Source organism: Anoplolepis gracilipes, chromosome 2 (genome assembly GCF_047496725.1).
Source record: "Anoplolepis gracilipes chromosome 2, ASM4749672v1, whole genome shotgun sequence".
NCBI classification, from domain to species: domain Eukaryota; kingdom Metazoa; phylum Arthropoda; class Insecta; order Hymenoptera; family Formicidae; genus Anoplolepis; species Anoplolepis gracilipes.
Window position 1 is genome coordinate 11,352,349 of NC_132971.1, and position 24,335 is coordinate 11,376,683.

Below are 24,335 nucleotides of genomic sequence, written 5' to 3' on the forward strand. Positions count from 1 at the left end.
AATTGTGATTCTGCTAACTTAATATTCAACTATCGTAATAAAAACCATTAAAAAATGAAAAATAAAAATTGATCTGATTAATACAGCATTTGTACTAATTTGTACCACCGAAAATAAATTTGTACCCCGTGCCAATTAAAAAAAATTGTGATTCTGCTAACTTAATATTCAACTATCGTAATAAAAATCATTAAAAAATGAAAAATAAAAATTAATCTGATTAATAACTTTGAATTAAAGACGGCACGAAATACCCGGAAACAAATGTCATAAAAATCTCGTTCTAATTAACGTGTGTACTTAATTATAGAGAGCTAGGCCGCGTTAAACGATACCGTAACGAAGTTCACCGTTCCGCAATGCGGCTGTCGGTTTTAGTTTCAGAATTAAGTCGGTTAGCATGGCCGCGTTAAACGTTAAAGTCCGTCCGCGAACTTTCGTCTCTCTCTTTCTCTCGTAACAAAGCCGTCATGGCCGTCGAGGACAAAGGCGAGGCCTTTTAACGGCATCGTATAGTTACGTATTCGGGGAGATATGGCGAGACACGCGCTTTAAAACCATCAGTCAGCAACGGCGCCGAGACGTGTCCCAGCCAGATTCTGTATTGTTCACATATATATTGTGACCTCGACTCGTCGACCGGCCAACCAACTTATCTTAAACGTACAAGTTGAACAAGAGCCGACCCCTCGAGAAGGTAACCAACGGCTCATTAAAGTGTTTTTTTATTTTAAGGGAGACAGAAAAGAATGTTTTCTTTACGCAAAGTGTATCCGTTTGGGAAATAGTATTCGCTGTTACAAACTGTATGGCTGGAATGCGGACCGATCTTATTTTCTCTTAAAGAAAATAAAAATGAAAAAAGAAATCAAGAAAGTACTTGCTGTAATTAAGAATACAATGTCTCTGGAATACAATTATATTCAATGAGATTTTTCGTAATGAGATTTCATGAGACATTCATAATTAGTATAATAATTATGAAAACCTTATGCTACGAAAATTCGACAGTTTATTTTAATAATTATTAGTTTTATATTTATTTTAATATAATTAATAATTTCATACTAATATATATATAATTAATAATTTTCGCTCTTTTTTTGATGTAATAAGAAACGATACATTCTATTAGATAAATATTAAATTCAACTATATATATTATTATATTATATACTTTGCTTTAAAGCAAAAAAAATTGCGTATCGTATTTTTCTTCTTAAACAAGCAAGTTTAATATCTTTTAGCTTCAATCTCCCTATCTATTCGTTCGATCGGAGATGAGAATAATTTATGACATTAATCGGATTGTCGAAGTAACTGACAACAAACTACGATCATATAAGAACGAAGAGTCAGCATTAGATGCACTTTAGCGCCGGAACGAGGTGAGAAACCGGCCAATTATTGGCGCGAGGAGTAAGATCACGATCGTGACTGATATCACCAACACTGTAAATTGTATTGTACGGTGGTAAGCGAGCGAATTCGCGAAATGCAATAAATCGATCAATGGGCGATGTAATTGGACGACTTAAGAATGAAGGGGAAAAGATAAATGAGAAGAGTCCAGCATCACGACAATGTCAGATAAATGGCGAGAAATCTCACAATAGTGTTTTGTTGTACAGATAGTGCCTTTGATGGACTAGAATCTTTCCTTCGCTGATGAATCGTCGATCCTTTTTAGTGCAACGAACTGTAAATCCTTCCGCCCTACTCTATCTTGTTTAATTCACATTTATATTATTCCTTTTAATATATTTAAAATATTTTAAGGATATAAATTATTTTTCTCATAACATATATTTTTCAGGATGGTTTTTAAACAGAAATATTAATAGCATAAATATTCATTTGAGCCAATAAACATTGAAATATGTGAACACCATTAAAAACTGCAGCCGACATAACAACGGCTGATAGGATAACAATGAATAACAATCGTATACACACCATAATGTTTGTATTCATGTCATCGAATACGATATAAGATATCGCAAGGTTATCAATCTTTTTTTAATGCAACGCAGTTTGCAATGCTAGTGCAATAACGACGCACAGCGTTGCATAAAGCGCCGATAAAAACGCCGATAAAGCTACGTAATCTAATTTTTCTTTGATAGAGAAATGTCGTGTCGCGCAAAGTTCATTCTCAAGTAACGGTCTGGAGGAATTGTTGCGTAGATCGAATAAAGTGATCATAATTATACCGTACGTACGATCGAATATCTCAGCGTTTAACGATATAACGCTGAATATAATCATCACTTTTCTCGAGTAGTGACATAAGCGCCCTCGAGGTTGCAGTTTCCGAAGGACAAAATTAGTGCACTCAGTATTTCCCAGTAGAATGTCTGCGTGTCCTACATCCGCATTGCGTAAGCAATAATTGCATCGTATCACGCGACGCGTCACAACAATCTTGCGTTTCTCGCTAACGATCACTTAGTTGCACTTAACGGGACGCTGCGTCGACTTGATATGCTAAAATGCATCGCCTCTCTTATTTAGCGAGTCGCAAGATCCATAGTTGCGACGATACAATTTTTTTCCATGAAAATCTTCAAAAATAAGAAATTGCTTGCTCACAAATTTTTTCAATCTCATTCAAGTCTTTTGATAAATAAATTTCCCATTTAAATTCTATTGACATAAGATTAGTTTGCAATTTCAACATTATTATCCTTAATTTATTTACATTCTAAAGTTCAATTACTAAGTGCTTATATTTTAAAAATGATTGATGTCTCGATTTTAGCTTTCATATGACGGGAAGATATTTAAATTGCACGCATCAAGATAACGGAATTAATAATACGAGAGCACTATACTTGAATGCTTATATAAATGGTAGATTGAAAGGATAAAACCATTTAAGTGTAATTGACAATCTATGAAGCGGGCCACAACAAGTTCACTTGACTTTGACGTCCTTAACATCGGCTTCTTCGCGCTATTCAGTCACGTATGACGGTTCTAAAGGTTCTTGCCTGCTCATTTAGATAGCTTATAATCACTTTGCCGGTACTTTCTCGTGGTAAAATAAACGATGAAAAATGTTACCTACTATAATACAACATTTCTATCATAATGGAAATAAGAATAAAAATCAATCTCTCTTCTCAAAGTTAGAAAAATGATTTCTTGAACAAAATATTGCATTGAATTTTGAAATAACAATGAAATAATAAATAAGAATATTCTTATATGTATATTGTAAAAAGTACAATGCAAATAATTTCCATAAAAGTTCTGTTCGATAAGTTCTTTCATTAGAGAGTGGACATGTATTTTTTTTTTTTTCCTGAAAAAATTCGGACCATTTTTTTTTTCATAAAAGAAGATTGAAAAAAATCTTACTACAAGAATAGAAACGGTAGAAACCTTAAGAAAAAATTTCGGACGTACAAATAAATTCTCATAGTAGATTAAGACGATGAAAATACCGTTTCGTTGGAATCAAGCGGCTATTTGTACAGAAATCATGTCTTATAGAGAACGTGCATTCGTCACGCAAAGCTTGACGCGAACGCACTCATCGGCCTTTTAGAGAAACGCAACTTGCAAGTTATCATCGGCGCGCATGTGAATTGTAAACAGAAACGTTTGAGTAACGGGGTCGTTACTCTTTCGCGGGATAATCGTGCGATAACATAACGTCTACGGAGTAACGTTTCACGCCAGTCGTGAACGATAGGTACTAGAAATTGCGCTCTTTCTGGCGCGCGTTTATCAGACATGCTTGAGAAAGCCATAACGAACCGTTACAAGGTAACTTATGCGCAGTTTTCATAAACAATTTAAATTTATTTAAATTTTTACAGATACTAAATTTTAGATTCAAATTATTCTATTCCCGTTCAATTTTTACGTCGACAAATCAATAAAATTTATTTTTCTTGTGGTCTTTATATTAATTCAAAATTATTTACATAAAATCTCTTTTATGTATGCATAAAATTGTTAAATATATATTTTAATTATTGAATCAATGTCACAACATTAATATGGAATTTTAAATAGCCGAAGATAAAGAGCGTTAACGATCAAACGGAATTCGTAAACTGCCGATTACACATCAGAGTTCTCTCTACTCATTCTTTCTTTTCTCTAAGAGAAAAGTCAAAGGTCGCGAAAGGGCTTTGGCAGGTAGATATAGGCGAGTAATGGTGCTTAATAATAGGTTCGTAACGCGCAAGGGCAGGTGTGCGAGTCGAGATGATTAATTAAACAATGATAGGTTTAACTCGCTTCCTCGCGGCTCTTCCAGCTCTCCAGCTCCTTATACGATTGATTGATGATCAAACGGTTAGGTTCGCGGATGCGAGCTGCATTGCGTTTACATGTGCGCAAAATCGCGGAAATGTTGGGAAATCACGATTAATTGCATTATCGGTCGATAATCTCATTCTGCGAATTCTTCGAGGACACCGGCGATTAGGTCGTTCGACGAGTTTACCTGAACGCGAAAGGTCGTCCGAAACCGGTATTTCAGTTACGAAACTTGGGATAGAATGGATGAAAGAACCGGACGGAAAAATTCCGCATAAACTTGCGAAATAAATTAGAATACCGAATTTATCGTGCGACATTCTAGGAAGCAAGTAACTACAAGTGTTGTTACTAATTAAAGATTCATGTTCTCTAAATCTATGAATGTTCATTAACATTCCTAGAATCGCAAGAAAAGATTTGCAGCTGTGGTAAACCATAAAGGTGGAGTGTTGGCTGCTCTCTTTTTCTCTCGACAGTTTGCATTTAGTCCCGCTCGTTCCCAAGACAAAAATCGTGACTACCGAAAATATCCTGCGATCATCAAGAGGCATCTGTTCCCTTCTTACAAGCACGTGGTGTAAGATGAGGAGGGCTGTTAAAGTGGCTGTTCAAGGAATATACTTGCTATCTCCGAAAGAAGAAAAAAAGAAAAAAACAGGGAAAGAATAATATGAAGAAGAAATTTCTCACGTCCGTGAGCTGTACTCATTATTTTCTCCGAGTTGTTGCCTCTTTATCACTGTGAGAAAGACAATCGTAATTAAATGTCATCGATCGCAAAGATACATATATTTCGATATCACGCTTATAAAAATATATTATCACTCTGTGTACTCGCGATAGAAACATTAATTTAATTGTTACAATCATTCACTTAAAATCTTTTATTATTTATTTTTAAATCAACTTTTCGTTAGTGATGTTTGTGAGTAATTAACTAAATATATATTTGTAAGGAGTAACGATTTAAATATACACACTCTTATCGATAATATAATCAAATATTTAATCGAGGCTTTCATATATATTCACAAATTTTCCTACATGATTTTATTCGGTTTTTTTTATTATCGTCAAATTTCAGTTACTTTTCAATGAAATTTTACTAGAGGTTTTATACATTTTGTCGCTATCTATGGGGGCGGACAAATCTTATCGCTATAGGACAAACTTGTTTCATAGAGATATACTTTAACGCGGCAAAGAACAGTTTTATTCGAAGCATAATATATATATATATATAATAGCTTAATCTTAAGCTATCTAGCCATTATAAAAATGTTTTATAGTATAATTGATAATATAGTCAATCAGTAGTGGTAATTATTCGCGAAGCTTCGGGGAGTTATATCGAGTGTTACGCAACATCTAAAGTAAACATATCGATACGAAATAAATTAAAAATCATCTAACGAGTTATCTAACTCTTTGTAAGTCTTTAACAGTTGGAATAATAGATGTGCAATTTTTTATAATGGCTAGATAACTTAAGATTAAGTTATTCTAGCCCTTCATAACTTTTTAACGGCTAGAACAAAAACAATATTTTTTATAGCAAAAAATAGCAAATAATTAGCAAATAATTTTCATATATATTTTTTTATGTTTTGATAATTTGGCTCAGATAGCTTAAGAGACCTTGTCTCTGCCCTGCTCTCGTGCCTACCCTCCGTCATCGCTCGATGAGCCCCCTCCTGCTCTTCGATGCCAGCTGGCAACCGGAAATAAGCGTAAGAAGCCGGGCGAGGAAATAAAGGAGGCAACGAGCGAGGGGTAGTGAAAAACCGGAGACGGGGTTGCAGCCGAGGACCGTTGCGGCCCACTTTTATTTCCGTCCGCGTCGTTATTATTCGTGCACGGGGGTCGTCGCTTGATATCCACGGCGGGGTTCATAGAGTGAAAAGGGGAAAGTGTGTAAAAATTCTAAACGAGTCAAACAGCTGACGAAGGAAATTATTTAACTTTATCAAGTAATAGTGGTAACAGATGAAATTTAACGTTATGTATAAAGTAAAATTACATTACGATCGTGTTATTTTTAATATCGTGCAATAATATCGTGATAATAGTTTTTAGAAAAGTTTTTAGTTTTAGAAAAAATTATGTTTAAATTTCTGTTTTTTTTTTTTTTTTTTGCAGTAGGTTGTTTTTCAGAGAAACCCTAAAATTCTAAAAATTATTAAATTTGTTTTTTCTTCTCCAGTCATATTGTATCCATAATCTATTAATTTACATAAAACAGATTATATCGATTTTACAAATGATATTGAGCCACATGTTTTTTTTTCATAAATATATCGCAGCTATAAATTTTTCTTTATCATGAATTTTCTATGGAAATTCCTCGACGTGCTTATGAATGCATTCAAACATGATGATTTCAGCAGATAGCGAGGGTTCGATTACAAGGATCTCGTATATTTGTCCAAAAGGGCCGACAATAAATTTGAAATATTAGTGTATTTATTTAAGAAGGCTTTTAGAGTTTCGTGTTCTTGCGCGATAAACTAACTATTAACTACTAACGTGCGAAAATAAACTTCATCTCCCAGATAAGTATTTCTTCCGTGAAAAAATAAATAATTATTATCATAATGAAAACAAAACACCGCGCTGTATTTTTAAACACAGCGTTGAAAAAAATGTGAAAGGAAAGTATTTCCAATAAAAGTCTAAAAGAAGAATTTATGTACTGCGGCTTTTCTCGTATGAAAAAGTCTAAAAGATATAAAGAAGGCAAAGAACAGCTTTACTGTCAGTACAGCGAATAAAGAAGGAATAAAAATGCATCATTTTCACAGAGTCGATGGGAAGCCTATCAAACTAACAGCTCGCTCGTAGTTTGTAACTCATGAACCTGCTCGACCAGGTCGAACCACATCCTGCGCGTGGTCATTTCCGCAGAAGCCAGTCGACTGTCCTCTTAACGCTCGGTACAATATTGCGGTACAATAAGTTAAAATCAATCTTTATTTTTTTTATAAACATTTGTCCCACTTTCTTCATAGATTTCACTGATTGACATATAAATGTTTTGTTTATTTAAATTACCAGAGCAAAAATTTATGTATACCTTATGTCATTAATTCTGAACTCAACTAATTTATTAAATCCTGAGCTTGTAATTTTATTTATTTGATAAAGAAAAACATTATTTATAATTTTAATGTTTTTGTTCCTTTGTGAAGTAATTTATGAGCATATATTATTTAAAAATAATAATGTATTTAATAATTTTGTGAATTTATGATTAAAAGTATTAATCTATGTAAAACTCTGTTTTATATGTTGTATTGTATGCAAACTAGTAACGCGCGTAAATGATATGTTCTCGTCAATATTTTGACTCTTTTCTCTCTCTCTCTCTCTCTTTCGACCTCGTTGTTCCCCTGGGAGAGTAAATTCTGATTTCAGCAGGATTTGCGATATCCCTGGCGAGATACTTGAGCCTGAAGGTTCAAGGCTAACTATACTTTCAACCGCGCAGCTCACGGCTTTCGTAGCTTGGGGAGAAGTTACGCTGGATGTCGGCAATGTATAGGAATATTATCTAGCCAACGTAATAATTTATTAATCGTGCCTCAATGATGTCTTAATAATGTTGCAAAGCGTATATATATAATTCTCTACATAAATAATAAATAATGTAATTGAAAATACGTCTTACATTGATTTTATTGTCGTGACTATATCAAAATTAATTAATAAAAAACATAGCGTTACGAAAATTAAAAAAAAAAACTTTTCTCTTAGAAAAATACACCATATATCTTTAAAAATAAATATACCATAAATCTTTAAAAATAAATTTTAATATTATGCATAATCGATAAGAGAGAGAAAGAGAGAGGGAGGATTCTCCTGTTCGTCAAATCGAATATATTTGAAACACACGGGTGTTACATTACATCTGGCAGACGTTATTTTATCTGCTTCTTCCCGGCGGCGTCGGGAGCCTGTTCACCCTTGAGAATTAAAATTCTTACCGCCCTACGGAGAAGACTTCGAAGCCCCATGCCGTTTGTGCAGGCGATTACCTGAGTCAGCTGTCTTAGCTAGCAGCGTCTTTGCAGAACCTCAGGATTCACGGCATAGGAGACGGGAAAAAAAGGCGTGGGTTCTTTCTTACGGGCGTTCCCAAACGACCGATTCCCTAGGGTGGAAAAAGCTCTTTTTCGTCGAAGAAAAAAATAAGAAGTCTTAGCTGTTTACTCGTGGAAGCCATCAAATGAATATCCATGCCGAATATTTCGTCATAAACAACGATGTTCGATATATTTGGGCAATATATTTGCAATTTTTTATATTAAACAGATTTAATTAATTACGTCAGAGCAATTTGTGTATATATACATGACAATTCTGTTAGCTTACTTTCAAAATCTTATTCTTTTCTTATCTAAATACTTTTATTCATTTCTTACATAAGCACTTTTCAGTATGATTAAAATTGTTCTAATCATCTAATGTATAGAAAACAGAATTTCAATTTTATCGCACAAGAACTTTAACTGATTGATTTGCCACTGATTGAGTTTACTCTCTACATAGAAAAATCTAAATTTTTTTCTCTTATTAAAATAAAAGAGGTTAAGCATTGTACATTAAACCAATGTAATCTCTGTTTATGGTATTTTAAAATCTTTATTTTTATTTTTTATCTTTATGAATTGCGTTCATTCTTTATTGAAAATTCCATGAACTTATTAATTTAGTCTGCTATTAAAAATAAATAATCTAGTATACGTTAGTCGTTTTTCTTTTTAAATTTTTAGACGTGCGATTAAAAGCGTCACATTCCACAGACATTCCACAGGTATCCTTTAAAACATTTACTTTCAGCTCGCGCACTATCTATCCTTCATTACATCCTCGGAGGTGGACCAAAGTGGATAGCTTCGACTCGTTAACTACAATCCTTGTAACTTTGTCTTACATATCTAAAGAAATAGGGTATTTCTTGCTTCCATGAAAAAGCATTTTAAAAACCAAAAAGAACTCCGAGAATAAGAGATTCTTTGTGCCGATACAACAACACCCAGGGCTTAATCTTCTCTACTCAGATGAAACTCGCTTTCGGCACCTTCTTACGATCCGTTTCCCACGGTGCATAGACCAGGTAGCACCCGGAATGTTTTCCCCACAAAATGAACCTCGTCACCGCACTTCTTCTCGTCATCATCTCAATTTTTTTACTCACGTTTCGTCTTTGTTATTCTCCGTGAAATTGAGATAAAATCATATCTCTTAACATTTTTTTGATAGATACAGAGAGTTGCCAAAAGTAATAACGCACTACTTTCATCACATTCGAGAGAGAGAGAGAGGGAGAGAGACAGAGAGAGAGAAAGAACGAGAGATCGATTTGCATAAAGACATAATTATTTAAAAAAAGGTAAAAAAAATAAAAACTAACAAAGTCTATTAATTTTCCGATTACTTGTCGATCAAACCTAATGACAGCAATGTATCAAAATGTAAATATTATGAGAAATTGCCTCGAGTTTCACATACAACGCGGAAAAATCGTAATCATCGAGAAGCATCTTATGCAACTGGAGCAATTTGCGAGAGAGCATTATCTCCCCAGCAATTTGCCAAGTTTCTAATTTTATTCAATTTCCTGAAGCAGAATTTCCATGTCGCCCTAATGACATAATAATAACCAATTCTAATTATCTTATTATTTTCAAATCTTGATGGCTATTGTCAAGATTTATTCGAGAAGGATATTTAATAGTCGCGATTTCGTCATTCGAAATATCACAATAATTACGCGCCACGTGTACGATTAGTCGGAAAATCCTTAATCTTCGGCAAGTAAAATAAAAAAATCGAACTTTTCAGACGAGATACTCACGGACTGGTATTTTTTTGGGATCAACGATGCCGAGTCGCTCCTCGACTTTGTCGAGCTTGCGACGCAAGTGACCGCTCCTCTCGGCTATCTGGCCCAGCTCGGTGGTAAGGCCCGCGAAGATGTCCTCCGCGATGGTCAGCAGGGAGGCCAGCTGCTTGAGGGAGCTGGTGAGGGCACCGTTTGCCGCCGCCTCGAGCTCGGCGCCCACTGGCCAACCCGGGTGCGAGCCCCCTGGCACGTGGCCGCGGCACAAGTGCCGCGGCTCCACTTTTCGCATCACAAACGGCATCACGACGACGACGACGACGACGAGACCGGTGGTGCTCCCAGTGAACCACACTCGCGCATAACACACTTTAGCTTCGGGTCTCCCTCATCACCGGGGCACCACGTCGTCGGAGCCGCACGCCGTTCCGCGAGATCGGTCGAATTCCGCCGCGGTTCCGACGTGCCGACTACGGCTCGACTCCATGCCACCGGTTTGTATGCCCGTCACTTTTCAACCTCTCCGTATATTCCTCTCTATCGCGTTGACTCGTTTTTTTTTTCTTTTTTTTACCTTCTCAGCACTTTCACTCCGCACACTCGCGCGGTTGAACCGCGAGAGATCGAGACTCGATCAGGATCGTTCGCGCGCGATCGTCGAGCCGATCCTCGGATGCCGGAGATCACGCGTGTACGGCATCGTCGCGGTGAATTTTTCGAACCGCGTGAATTCCTTCGCGCCGATTCTTTTCGCGGGACGAGATTTTTTTTTCTGGCGGGATTCAGGTAGACGAGAATATGAAATACGACAATAGGAACCGTCGAGAAAAACGTACCGCGCGCCGCGACGATGGTACGCGAAGTGCCGGCCGGTCTGGCAACCAGTCTCCGACCAGCCGGCTGGTTCTCCCATTCAAGCAAACAGGCAAAAGCCGCCTTTGCCAACCGTCTGATCGCGGGTCGTGTCGTCATCGCCATCTGCCGACCAGTCTCTGGTTGGGTGATGATATCTACTGCCGTTACAATATTTTTCTTTCATATTATTTCACATTTATATATAATATACATTTTCGGTCCAGAATCTTCTCCATAAACCTCTGATCCTACGACAAAAATTTGAGAATGGGGGTATAATTCCCCTTTCGCGGTCGTAGCATGAGAGGATTTTTTGTCGTAGGATAAGAGGTTTCGTAGCATAAGAGGGTCGTAGGATAAGAGGTCCGACTGTATATATATATATATATATATAATAGAAAAATGAAATGTATTCAAAGATATGTAACGTAAATTAATGAAATATACAAATAATAAAATAATGCAAGTCCTGCATCTTATTGGTTTAACCAACAATGAATAATGTAGGAACCAGAGGACCTTCGGAAGCTATACACATTCTGGGTGTGTATATTCTGTAACTGAAGCTGAATTGTAATCGAAAGAAACGAATGAAGTATCTTATCATGCGGTAGGTTTCGTCGATATGTTACACACTAACCGTAAGTCTTGCTCAAAATTTAAACAATATCAGAAAATTATCGCGCTTTTCGTGAAAATAAGAAATTTTAAAAATAACATATATATATATATTCTGAAAAAAGAGAAATTAATTATTTTATACATATACATATATAATAATGCAGAAAATTAATATTTTATTAGAAACTAAGAAAGACATTTTTTTAAATTATTTTATATATATTACGTACGCGTTAAAATTACTTTTTCCTAATTAAAGATACCGAGATCCTTTCTATCCTCTCGATTAGTGCGAGATATTCAATGCAGATGTTTGTTAATACAAAAAAAACCAATATAAATAATATAAGCGAATGAGTTATTGTTGACAAATAAACGAGTAATTGACATATGTCAGGCATCATACCGGAAATTGATAATATCAAATCCTGGTACAATAAAAACTTGAATGACCGAGTAACATTCTTCGCAAAGCACCATTTTAGAGTGAACAGGATATTCTCATCAATAGCTATAATATACGGGTACCATAGCACGCCCACAAGAATAAAAATGTTTAAAAAGAGCTGTGTATGTGAGCTTCTTTATATTTTATATTAATCGCGAAAAATGACAAACACCACAGTCCAATTACACATCGATCCCCGTAGAAACTTCATGGACGATCTGCTATTCTAACTTAGCGACGTGCTCTGCATACGCGCGAACTATCGATCCGTGATAGCCGCCGCCGATCGAGTTAACGAACGTCGTAATTCGCGTTTATTTTCATAGCCAACTAAACAAAAAGTTACAGCGGCGGTAACAACTCGACGAGTGCAACGCTCGTTAGCGTAACAAATTTAGCGGGCAATACGGCAGGACCGGACTCGATTCGGCGTAAAGTAAGCGCCGGAATTGGGGGCTGATGTAATTGATAGTCCAAACTTATATCCTCTGGGTGGGTCTGTGTAATGGGCGAGGATTACCGGCGCTTTCTTTCGCTCTTCGCCTTAATTTGCCCGGCATGTGCAATTTCACACGATAAAGTCCCGTACTTAGCCCGTCCCAGGGATGACTCGTTCGGGGATCTATCTTTTGTGAGAGAAGCGATCGCCCGTAAAATGTGCCGGCAACCGAATTTTATGGAACGCGGAAAATCTAAAACGACATTAGAGCGATCGAGGTAACAGACAGATGTCATGTAAATTCAAAGAATGTCTGTGGTAGCGTATCTTTGGAATTTAGAATTCAAGTAAATTTGGCAACAAATTTTTTTCACATTTAACACCTTTAGATGGTTTATAATTTTAATTTTGAATTTTATTTGTGCATTTATACATTTATGTAGACTATATAGAGTAACGTATAAATTACATAGAATTTAATATATCGATACGAGATGAGGATCAAACAGACGACGTTAACGACGTTACACGTGTGTTAAGAAATTGAAAAATGTGGAAAATCTCAAACAATGTTATCAAAGTATAAATAGATATCATCGAAATATAAATAGAAGTATAAATAGATAAATTTACAGAATGTCTCTCTGCGTACCTTTAGAATTTAGAGTTCCAATAAATTTTATCATACAAAATTTTTCACGCATATCCTGTACATTCGACTCTACAGAGAGCTATTTGACATTAATTTTGAATTTTATTCATTTATATATTTAGTATAAATACGTAGTGTATTTAGTAAACTATATAGAGTTTCGAATATCGATATGAAACGAGAATCGGACAGACATGTTAACGATGTTAAACGTGTGTTGAGAATGAATTTAAAAATATAACAATCTGTGACATTTATGTCACCGGAAACTAGTTGAAACATTGTACGAAATTCGAAATCGATTGGCTATGTTTGATGTTCGTTCGAATCAACGAATCTGAAAGTACAGGATAAGACTATATACATATCATGTCCGCTACACAGTGTATCGATTTGAAAAGATTTAAAGGATCGAATGTTGTCGTTCTCGAAGTAAACAGCTTGTATGTTTTTTTATGCGCTTTTTTGATCAGGTTTTTATCATGAAGGTACTTGAAAATGATTAGACTGCGGACTACTTAAGGATGCTAAAATCGTGTTCCTTAGTTCTTTATTATCCAGCGCGTATCTCAATTCTTCGCGAGAGAGATGCATGCTTAGTGATCGGCATGAATCAAATGGATTCCGTGAAAAAGTACAGTCGAAATAAAAACTTGGAACTTTACAAATTTCAACTTTATAAATTCATTTTACTTTTTTAACTCATTATTACTACTTAATGCTCAACATAAATTTACTATTCGACGTTGACATTGTATTCGGCATGAATTACATATGTGATTATTAAAATAATAAATTTATAAGACAATATACATATATTTAGAATTTTATATCTTTAAATTATGTCTACACGGTAAAAAATTTTGTATTAAATTTAACACATTTCTCGTGTCCCAATTTATCCACTTTAATTTTAATATTAATTTAACAGAAGGCAAATATATAAACAAATAAAACAAATAATATGTAAAAAATTAACACAAAAATGTGAATTAATGCAAGATTTACTTATTAATTGTATTGTTTTAACTCTTAGAAACGATGAATATTAACTGAATGCAGAAAAATTAAAATAATACAACAACAGTATGTTATATTTTAACATAAGAGTATGTTAAAAATTTGACACAAAAATTTCTACATAAGAAAATTTCAACAAAAATACAAAATATTTTTTACCGTGTATTCTCTTTTCTCTCTTTCTCTCTCTCTCTCTTTCTCTCTCTCTCTCTCAATTTTTACATCTTTAAATTACATCTTTTCTCTTTAAATTCTTGTTTACACATTATCTAAAATGTTTAAATGGTATATATATACATATATATATATATATATATATATATATATATATATATATGTATATATATATATATATAAACATTTTGTATTTTTGTTGAAATTTTCTTGTGTAGAAATTTTTGTGTTAAATTTTTGACAAATACTCTTATGTTAATATAACATCTGTAGTTATGTTATTTTAACTTTTCTGAATCGAGTTAATATTCACCTTCTCTAAGAGTTAAAACAACACAATTAATAAGTAAATCTTGCACTAATTCACATTTTTGTGTTAATTTTTTACATATTATTTATGTTATTTGTTTACATATTTGCCTTCTGTTAAATTAACATTAAAATTAAAGTTAATAAATTGGGACACGAGAAATGTATTAAATGTAACACAAAATTTTTTACCGTGTATATATATATATATATATATATATATATATATATATATGGAATATATGTATATATAGTATAGGATAAAAAATAAAATATATCTCTTTAAATATTATATCATAGTTATCAAAACGAAAAAACGTATTACATCTTTAAAAATTCAACTAAAATGAATCACCGCAGAATCAGGTGATGAAATCTGATTGTATTATGAGAATATTATAATATTTTCTTGAATTTTTTGTAACATTAATCGTTCTCTAAATTTAAGTGTATCCATTAGCTTTCAGATTAAGTGAGTGAAAGTACACAGAGATTTACTGTCAGCGTAAATATCTCTAGGACAAACTCAACATCATTTATATCGGAATCATTTATAAAAATAATTTACAATCGTGTCAAACTCTAATGTAATGCTCTTTGAAATTGCGCGATTTGAACATTGTTTGTGTGCGATTATTCGATCATGTAGTCCTTAAGGATCCATTCATCTTCTATTCTTAGCTCCCGGCGTGTTCGCGCGTGTTCTTTACCGTACATATATATATATATATATATATATATATATATATATATATACGGACGCGGAGTGAACTACGGGGCACGCTGTTTTTAGCTCATGCGCAAACAACATTGAGCAATGGGTGCTCCAATGGGATATCCGCCGGACAATCGAAGGTTCAGAGTGCATAATTACATGCGGTGACAGCGCCCCTTAAGTTAGCCACGGGATCGCGCTCCGCGACTGCCCACACAGGACGACAGGATGAATGCGTGAATACGCGCGCGTGCGACGTTGTTTGGACGTAACCAAGGCGTTTCTTGTTTCAACCAGGTTGCAATGGTCGGGATTTACCTGCTGCCCTTTCCGCCGACTTCTTTTTTGCAAACGGAAACGAAAAGGGAGGGGTGGGGTGGGGGGGAGGGGGAATATATCTTCCGTGCGCGGGGTTTATTGTCAACAGACCTCGGACAATGGCCGAATTGAAGGACGCGGAGCGAGGGATTCCGGGGAGGTATTCGGGGAGGTTTCGACAACATTGTGTATCGACGGATAATTAAGAGCGCGCAAAAAGACTGCCCGGGAATCTGTTGTGACAGAAAATGTATTTAATCGGCGGTATTTTTACGGGCGACCGAACGGCTTTCTATTTGCCCTTCTTTGTACAATCTGGAGTACGACGTCGATAAAACATGTCAAAAATGTATGTATGAATTTTCAGAAAAAGCTGTTTGAAATTCTGTCTTAGAAACAGGATTCTTTTTGTCTCAAAAGAAATGAGAATATATTTAAAACTATTAAAACATTACACGCTTCTAAAAATATCTGAAATATTTGTAGAAATTCTTTTTAAATTTAAATTTATTTTTATTTTCGAAGAAAAAAACATTCATCAGTTGAATTATTAATATTAAATAACTGTTGTCCAATATTTTTGCGTTTATTCATAAATTTAAACAATATCTTGCGCATGTAATATCTATTTTTTACTCTCGTTTCCCTTTCCATCGTATGTGTGTGATTTTAAACGAGAAAAGATAACGCGAAACGAACCTTTATAATGGCGATATCCGAGATTTTATAAAGTACGAAAGAGAGTCGAGAGGCTTGTATATTCAATCGTCCGAAATATTTCAGCGACAAAGAATCCGCGTTCGGTTGCGAGATACAACAATGTTTTACGAATCGTATTCAGGAATGTTCTACGGGCTCACACGGGGCTTTCGGAGGACGCTGTACCATTCGATAGGCACGCAGACCGAAAACAACAGGCGAGTTATTTCGATCGGCTGTTGGTTGGGAATCTTCGGATTCTACAAGTATCGCAGGATAGCGATACGCAAAAGTACCGGAAGGGTTGCCGCAAAATCAAGTCGAGGAAACGGTCGGAAGAAGTGGGAGGAGAAGGAGAAACGGGGTTGAGAAAGGAGAGAAGGAGAGCGCGGGGAGTGAAGGGATGAGATGGAGGGAGGGAGGGAGGGAGGCAGAAGAGATACACCGCGTGCGAATTCCCTCCTCGTGGCTCGTGGGTACTGTGCGCAGAGCGCCGATGCCTAAACCCCCTTCGGGGCGGGGGGGGAGGGGTAGAGCGTGTATATATACCCCTTTTCCCGCCCACCCGTTAGATGCGACGAGCACACGCTGCACACGCTCTCCCTCTTCGCGTCGCATTTCCCCCGGTTTATCCTTCCTCCTCCCCCGCCACGTTTCCTCCGCCGACTTTGTATCTCGCCTCTCTTTCTTTTTCTCACTCTCATCTCCCTCCGTCTCTGGTTGCACAAAGTTGCAACCTGTAGCCCCGTCTTTCTCGCACCTACTCATCCTTCTCTCCCTCCCTGCCCCACTCTATTACTGTTAGCTTCCCACTCCGGTTTTCTTGTCCCTACCAGACCGCCGAGCCACCCACCTAGCTTCTACGCCACTCTCGAGTACCCTTCGTGCATCTCCCTTTCACGTTCACAAGAGTAGTCTCTTGGCCCTCTCTCTCTCTCTCTCTCTCTCACTCTCACTCTCTCTCTCTCACTCTCTCTCTCTCTCTTTTGCTCTCACGTGTCACGCTGTCGGCGATCGGCGCGCCAAAGTGCGGCGACAGGCGTCGCAAATTCGCTCCTCGCGACTTCGGCTCCACTCGGTCGGTTCCGAGCGCCGGCCGGAGGAATTCGTCAGTATGCGCCGCGCTGCCTTGCCGGCAAGTTGTACGTAGTGGTATATAGGTTTCCTTTCCTCGTCTTCGCCGTATATACGAGTGCGAGTCGTAATTTTTCTCCAAGTCACAAAGCGAGCGATTTTGCACCGCAGATCTCTCTCTTCTTTCTTCGTCGAGTGGGAAAAAAAAAAAAAACGCGACTGTCATTGTGACAAGAAACGGACTCATCCACGGAGGACTCTCGTCCACGTGTAAGACGAGAAGCGCGATCGAGCTCGATCGCGAGGAGCGACAGCTCGCGCCGGCAATTTGAGAATCCGAGGATATCGATGAGAGATACCAGGGAAAACGGTCTGCCAAGAGTAACGTGGACGCCAAGGGATATCATCGTCGCCAACGCGATCGCGCCATCGGTGAACAATCCTAGCGAAAATCGCGTCACCAGTCGGACACGGAGAGAATCACGCAGCGACGACGAGCAGCCATCATCAGTGACGACGTAGAAGAGTATAGACTTGCTCGCTCGCGCTGGCGGGCCAAGTTCCTATCAAAACATGGCCACGTGACCTCCGGACGGCACGGCTGTAAACACAGAGTTTGACCACGTGGTCTGCTCCCTCTTTCCGCCGCGTCGTGCGCCTATCATCGTTTCTCTCTCTTCGCACCACTGCTTCGCTCTTCCAACCGTCTTTCTCTCTCTCTTTCTCTCTCTCTCTCTCTCTCTCTCTCTCTGTCTCTCTCTTTCTCTTTCTCATTCTCTCTCGCTCGTTCTCTCCCGCTGCCGCTGTTATCGCCGTCATCGTCGCCGTCGTTCTCCTTCTACGACTCTCTCTCGCTCGCTCGCTCGCGCGCGCTCTTTCGGCACGCAGAACACCGGAATCCTCAGTTGGTTCATCGCCGCCGCCAGTCGCACGTGAGGGCACGATCGCAGCCGCTCCCCGCGAACTCGCCGTCGTCGAACGTCGTCGTCTTCGTCTTCGTCGTCGCTCGGCAGAGAGTTCCCGCGCGCTCCGATCTGCGCCTTTCATTGTGGCCGCGTCGTATGCTCCGATCTCGCGCTCGGTCGGTCGCTTTTGGTGGTGATGTGTGTTGAAGAATTCCAGTGAGAAAAAGAAAAGTAACAGCGACACACAGTAATTTGACTTAAACGTGGACGAGGACGTACGAAGGCCATCTTTCCATATATATATATATACACATATATACATATATATTTAGTGATAGTGCGAGGAAAACGTAATTCTGGATCGTTCCCCTCGCGCAGGAACAAGTTCTCTCGGTGCTGTCGATCCATCGCTGCAAAATTTCGTCGAAGAATTTCGATCAGAAATTTAAAATTTTTCCGGAGCGACACGTAATAAATATAATGGATTCGGTTCCGGTTTCAGCTACGGGGTCGATGACCCCGTCGCAGCAGCAACAACAGCAACAACAACAGCAACAAGCGCAAAAGAAGGGCGTCTCCTTCGAATTCTCGACCTCGCCGGATCTGGAGACAGGCTTCGAGCCGCAGACCCGGGCTCGCTCCAACACATGGCCGTTACCGCGACCCGAGGGATACGTGGAGGGCAGCGCGCCTGCCGCGAAGGAGGGCACCGAAGGTGGCACGCCGCCTCATCAGACTCAGCTGGCCCAGGGCGGTTTGCTGACGGTGAAGAAGAACTCGTCGAGGAGGAACGCCTGGGGTAACCTCAGCTACGCCGACCTCATCACGCAGGCGATTACCAGCGCGCCCGATCAGCGGCTCACTCTCTCGCAGATATACGAGTGGATGGTCCAGAATGTGTCCTACTTCAAGGACAAGGGCGATAACAACAGCAGCGCCGGTTGGAAGGTAAGCGAATACCACGATTTTGCCGTTTTCCCGCGTTTTATAGAACTCACCTTCCGGTCGGAAGGTAAACCCGCCTTTACCGGAATTGGATAAACGAAAATTTCATTTCTGTCACGACATTGAAATATTCTTGTCTTTAATCAAGGATAATAGGAAAGAGATGGATAATAAGAAAGACTCGCGATGTTAAAGCGTTAAATCTTAAATGATCTTTTAACAGAGATTTTAAGAGGCCACGCGTGGCTTCGTTCGTTTCGGTAATTCGTTAACGGGGAGCGATATGCAAACGACTGTGCAGTAAAATGTAAAATTCGAATATCGACACGTTAATTTCCTGGTAATGATTCTTTCCTACCTCGCTTATCATCAATGTCTGTCATTTTCTGCCGGGACGTCCTTGTTTTTTTCGTTTTGACGCGAGTGCGCAATAAAATTTGTCCTAAAACGATGACTCATGCGAAGAACGCGCGATAAAACACAAAAATTTCACGTTCCCGAAGCGTTCGCTAGTCAGAGTTTCATTTAATGCAAGAACCGCGCGATTTTGATCACGCGGGTAACCCGAGTTCGAGCTAAATGTGCGCCACGAATGCGAGCCCAAGTCACTCGGAGTCACGTTTACAGTAGCAGAAAAACTTCCGTTCTGTATGGAAACAATTGTGACACGCGACAGTACGAAGGTTAGACTACGAGAATTCATCCGGCAGGAATTCGCGCGCACGTAACGATATTTTTGATGATTCACGTTGCGATTATATTACGGACGAACGTAGACAAAAAGCCCAAGAAGCAATTCTATTTTATAATTTTAGTGCACTTGTATAAACTTTTAATAATTATTAAAGATGTGTGTTAAGCTTACAATCTTCTATCGCAATGAATTTTTATTAACTTCTTTTATTAATTCCTCTTCTTTGATTGTCTTTTGATTGTGAAAATATTACATATATTCTTATTTTAGATTTTTTTAATTAATGGAAACAGTGGATATCTCGAGTAGCTTGATGAAACTACGCTTTATGATTGATAAGAAGAAGCTTATCTAAACGATAAAAAAAAGATTATAGTATAAGTATATGAAACATTTCTTTTAACGGGAAACACATCGAATTTATTTACATAAATTGTATGTGCGCTTCGTAAACTTTAAAATTATGACAGTGTGTTACAATGTAATCTTTTGAGGAAAATAAAGGTCACACAGTTATCGCAGTAAACATAACGAAAAGTATAACTGATTATTATACGACATGTAACGGAAATTCAATTAAGTTATAATCTTATAAATAATTAATTGATGATTAATAACAAAATAGCTTGCATAAACGACAGTTGATCTTTTAATGAAATTAAACAAATGTAACGCGAATACGAGTCGAACAAAACGTTAGAAGCGAGTGTTTATGTTAAACTATTTAGCGCGGCGCACATAATTAAAACGTTAATAATGCATTATAGCGTTTACAATTATAAAGCTCGAGCTTTTGGGTCGACGAGCTCGACGTTACGTACCGACCGACGGGATATCTCGTTTTCGTGTTTCGTTACACTGTTCACTAATTAGCTATCAACATTTCGAAGTAATTCAATCTTAAAAACTTGCAGTTGCGCGTGTGTAATTGTTAATAGTCTTCTACATAAATTATGTCTGTCGACGTGCGAACCTACTTTGTTACATTTTAAAGCAAGAAGAAAAAAAAATTTAATTAAAATGGACAAATATTTCTTCGGCGTTTTTTCCTTCTTTAATTTATTATTATGCCATTATTCTTAATTTTTACAAATTTCTAATATTTTAATCAAAAGAGAAAGATAGAGAGAAAGTTATAATTGTCAGAGTTGCATGTTCCTTCATTAAATATTTAAAATAAGGTATTAAAAAATTACATAGAAAACACACACAAATCATACATTATTTTTATAAAAATCTTTTACAATTCATAAAGAGATGCATGTAGACGCATGCATGACGTATTTGCAAACTAATATTTTTATTATTTAAATATATTAGTAAAAGTTCCGAGTTAATAATTTATAGCGTTTATTAACTATTCAATTATCATAAAATAATTTGTAAAAAGCCGTATTAAACTACTCATTTTCGCGGATTGACACTATTTCGTACTCGAGATTTTTAGGACAAAGATATTTCAAAGAAATAAACCAATATTGCTACAAGAAATTTATATATATATATATAATATATATATATATATATTTCAATCATGCTGTATGCAGCATGATTAAAGTTAGTAGTTGTTTTGACGTATTTGAATTGAAGTTGTTTTGACATATGTGAGGGAAGTTATTGAGAATCTTTATCCAGAGCTAATAGTCTAAGTTTAAGGACCCCTCGTAATTCTTGAACGCCTAACGTGAGTCGTAACAATTGACAAATGTCATGACAAATGTGTTTTCCAGCTTCATATTTTCCTCGCCTCTCCGTTATTTGAATGAAATACCAGAAATTGCCGGCTCAAGGGACACCTTTGGTCGTTCGCGGTCGCTCAATTATCGCGTGTCGAGCCGAGAGGCGTCAAACTCGCGGCGAGAATCCGCACTAAAAATCCACGGAGTCGTATTTGCGGACTTGTGGATGCAAGTCGCGCAGAGCGCGACAGCTGCAGCTGCGGGCGTCTAGTCACGTGGCGTAGAAGGAGAAAGAGAGATGTACATACATAAATATATTACATATTATTTATATATATATCTTGTTCCGTGTTTCCCGCGCGCACGGGAATGCATACTGATGCAAACTGCAGTAGGAGGGGCGAGAGTTTAAGGCCCGTTTGCACCGTTCATTCGCGCATTATCGTCGTCGTCGTCGTCGTCGTCGTCGACGTCGACGTCGACGTCGCCGTTGCCACCGCTGCCGGCCATCATCATCATCGACGTCACGCCGGGTCGAAGTACACGCATAAATCGATGCCGCCGGACGGACAATCGTTGTCGCTCGTTTCGCTCTCCTCAGACGACATTACGAGGCGTATTATTTATGCACGCGGCTTGTGTGCGGCACGCGAAAATGTCCGACGAAAGTTCAGGGATACACGCGTTATTCCGAGAATCGAAGGAGTAGGAAGAGATCCTCTCTCCTGCAAGCGTATACTCATTCGCGTTATTTCATTCGGATGTCTCATCGGTCATCGGTGGATTATAACGTCGGAAATGAAGAAATCGCAAGGAATTGTGTATAGAGCTTTCGCTCGTTATGACTGATTATAATCTTTTCTAAGTATTATCGAAAATATATTGCAATGTTACATTTATTACAATTGAAACGTTATTAAGGAAGACGGATCTAGACGAATCAGGACTTGAAAAGTTAATAAATCTAATACATTTTGAAAGATTTATAAATGTAATATTGCACATAATTTATATTAAAATTAAAATCAATTAAATTAAAATTTAAATTAAATAAATTTAAATTAAAATGAATTAAAATAAAATTAATCTATGAGTTAAAGTAAAGATTTGTTCTGTAACATATAATTTACTCTCAAAAAATCATAAATATTATTTTATATTAAACAAAGAGTTTTGTAGACTGTAAAAATTCATGAAATAAATATAATATTCATGAAATAAAATAAAAATTTTAATTCTACGTAGGCCAAATTTTTCATCTTTTTAATTGGGACTTGTCAATTTTATATTTTAAAAATTAAAAGTACTTTGGACATATTTGTAAAGCTCGAAATGTATTGAACGTGATAAATTTTGACTTATTTTGTTGATCCGTTAATAATATGGATGTCATGAGTAAGTAGAACTTATTTATAAAACGCACATTCTTATCCTGTTTTACATCAAGGTCCTTCTGCATTTTTACGTGCACTTATCACGTGTGCGCTATTAATTACGTTGCTACAAGTTATATGTAATTACTTATGGTAACACATTGTTGTAACGAGCACAATAATTGGCGCTCTCTCCAGTGCGTGCAATCGCACCTCCGCTTCGTCTAGAAATTTTATTAGTCCACGCGCGATAACGCGCACGATGTGCGTCTCGTCGGTGCGATGTGTAAATTAAACTTTACGCGTGAATCGGTCAGACCTTCGTCAGATATGGTTAACGACTTAACTGATGAAGACATCCTGACATGTAGAACGCGAACACAGATATATTTCTTACTAGTTTTAATCGTCTAAAAAATTTTTCGCAACACTTAACGTAATGACGATATTGAAAAAAAAACGAATGTTTTACTTTACAAATTACCGCTAGATTTATATGAGCGCCTTTAGCTGTCCAACGACAATCTGTAATCTAACCTATAACGTACAACGCCTATCACGTTATAACTACATCTATAAAAGACTTTAGAGCTATAAGAAACGCGAGAAAGAGGCAGAGAAACAAAATAAGAGGATTGAAAGGATTCGCGGTCCTCTGTTAAGATGCAAAAAGTCCTTAAGCCAGTTGGAGCTGTTGGAGAGAGCAGCTAATTCTCTCCTTTTCCTCCCTTCCTACTTTTTTTTTTATATACCTATATAGGAGGTTTGGAATTCGAACACAATGCGAGAAGTGTCGAAGAGCCAAAAAGGTCACGCATCCATCTGGTTTTAAGACCAACGCTGGCTGGCGCCCGTCAGTACAAAGATCTCTCTTCCCCTTCCTTCGGGTCCCTTTCCCTAAGATCGGCTGATCACCTCAGATCTCAGTATACTTCCATGACGATTAGAGGCAGCTCGACCGCGTTCTAACGACTGACAGAGTGAACTCGACTCGAGAATGTCTGACCACCGTCTCCGTTTCCTCGCGATATCTCCACGTTGTTACGGCACGGTAGATACTGGAACACTATCGGTCAGTGAAATCGGAACGCCACGAGGAGAATCCTGGATTCTGTCCGAGATCGTTATCGCTGAATTATCTCCGGTTTCTTGGAGAAAGAAGGAAAGAAAGGGAGAATCAGCCTGGCGTTTCGCGCAGAGAAGCTTCGAGTTTATCTTTTTCTTTTTTCTAACGTGGCGTATTGTCTGATAATTAAAATTGTCATGGTCATTAAAGTCAAGGTGTGGACTTT

The 24,335-nt window shown here is 37.6% G+C and overlaps 2 protein-coding genes and 1 long non-coding RNA gene across 5 annotated transcripts in view; 2 read left to right on the forward strand and 1 right to left on the reverse strand.

The window, feature by feature from the left end:
- Positions 1 to 10,215, forward strand: part of LOC140662970 (uncharacterized) — a 38,805-nt gene extending 28,590 nt beyond the window's left edge. The window contains exons 2-3 of the long non-coding RNA XR_012046200.1: positions 9,544 to 9,673; positions 10,126 to 10,215. This is a non-coding gene — a long non-coding RNA (uncharacterized lncRNA). The remainder of the gene's footprint in view (positions 1 to 9,543; positions 9,674 to 10,125) is intronic.
- The window catches only part of Gukh (NHS actin remodeling regulator GUK-holder), an 86,724-nt gene extending 75,722 nt beyond the window's left edge, over positions 1 to 11,002 (reverse strand). Inside the window, exon 1 of the mRNA XM_072886765.1 lies at positions 10,139 to 11,002. Within this exon, the coding sequence (XP_072742866.1) occupies positions 10,139 to 10,427 (289 nt within the window). The 5' untranslated portion in view covers positions 10,428 to 11,002. The remainder of the gene's footprint in view (positions 1 to 10,138) is intronic.
- A 6,464-nt stretch (positions 11,003 to 17,466) lies between these two features.
- Foxo (forkhead box, sub-group O) overlaps positions 17,467 to 24,335 on the forward strand; it is a 157,180-nt gene continuing 150,311 nt past the window's right edge. For all 3 annotated transcript variants that reach the window (XM_072909024.1, XM_072909042.1, XM_072909033.1), the window contains exon 1: positions 17,467 to 19,300. In XM_072909024.1, coding sequence (XP_072765125.1) covers positions 18,833 to 19,300 — 468 coding nt within the window. In that variant the 5' untranslated portion in view covers positions 17,467 to 18,832. The remainder of the gene's footprint in view (positions 19,301 to 24,335) is intronic.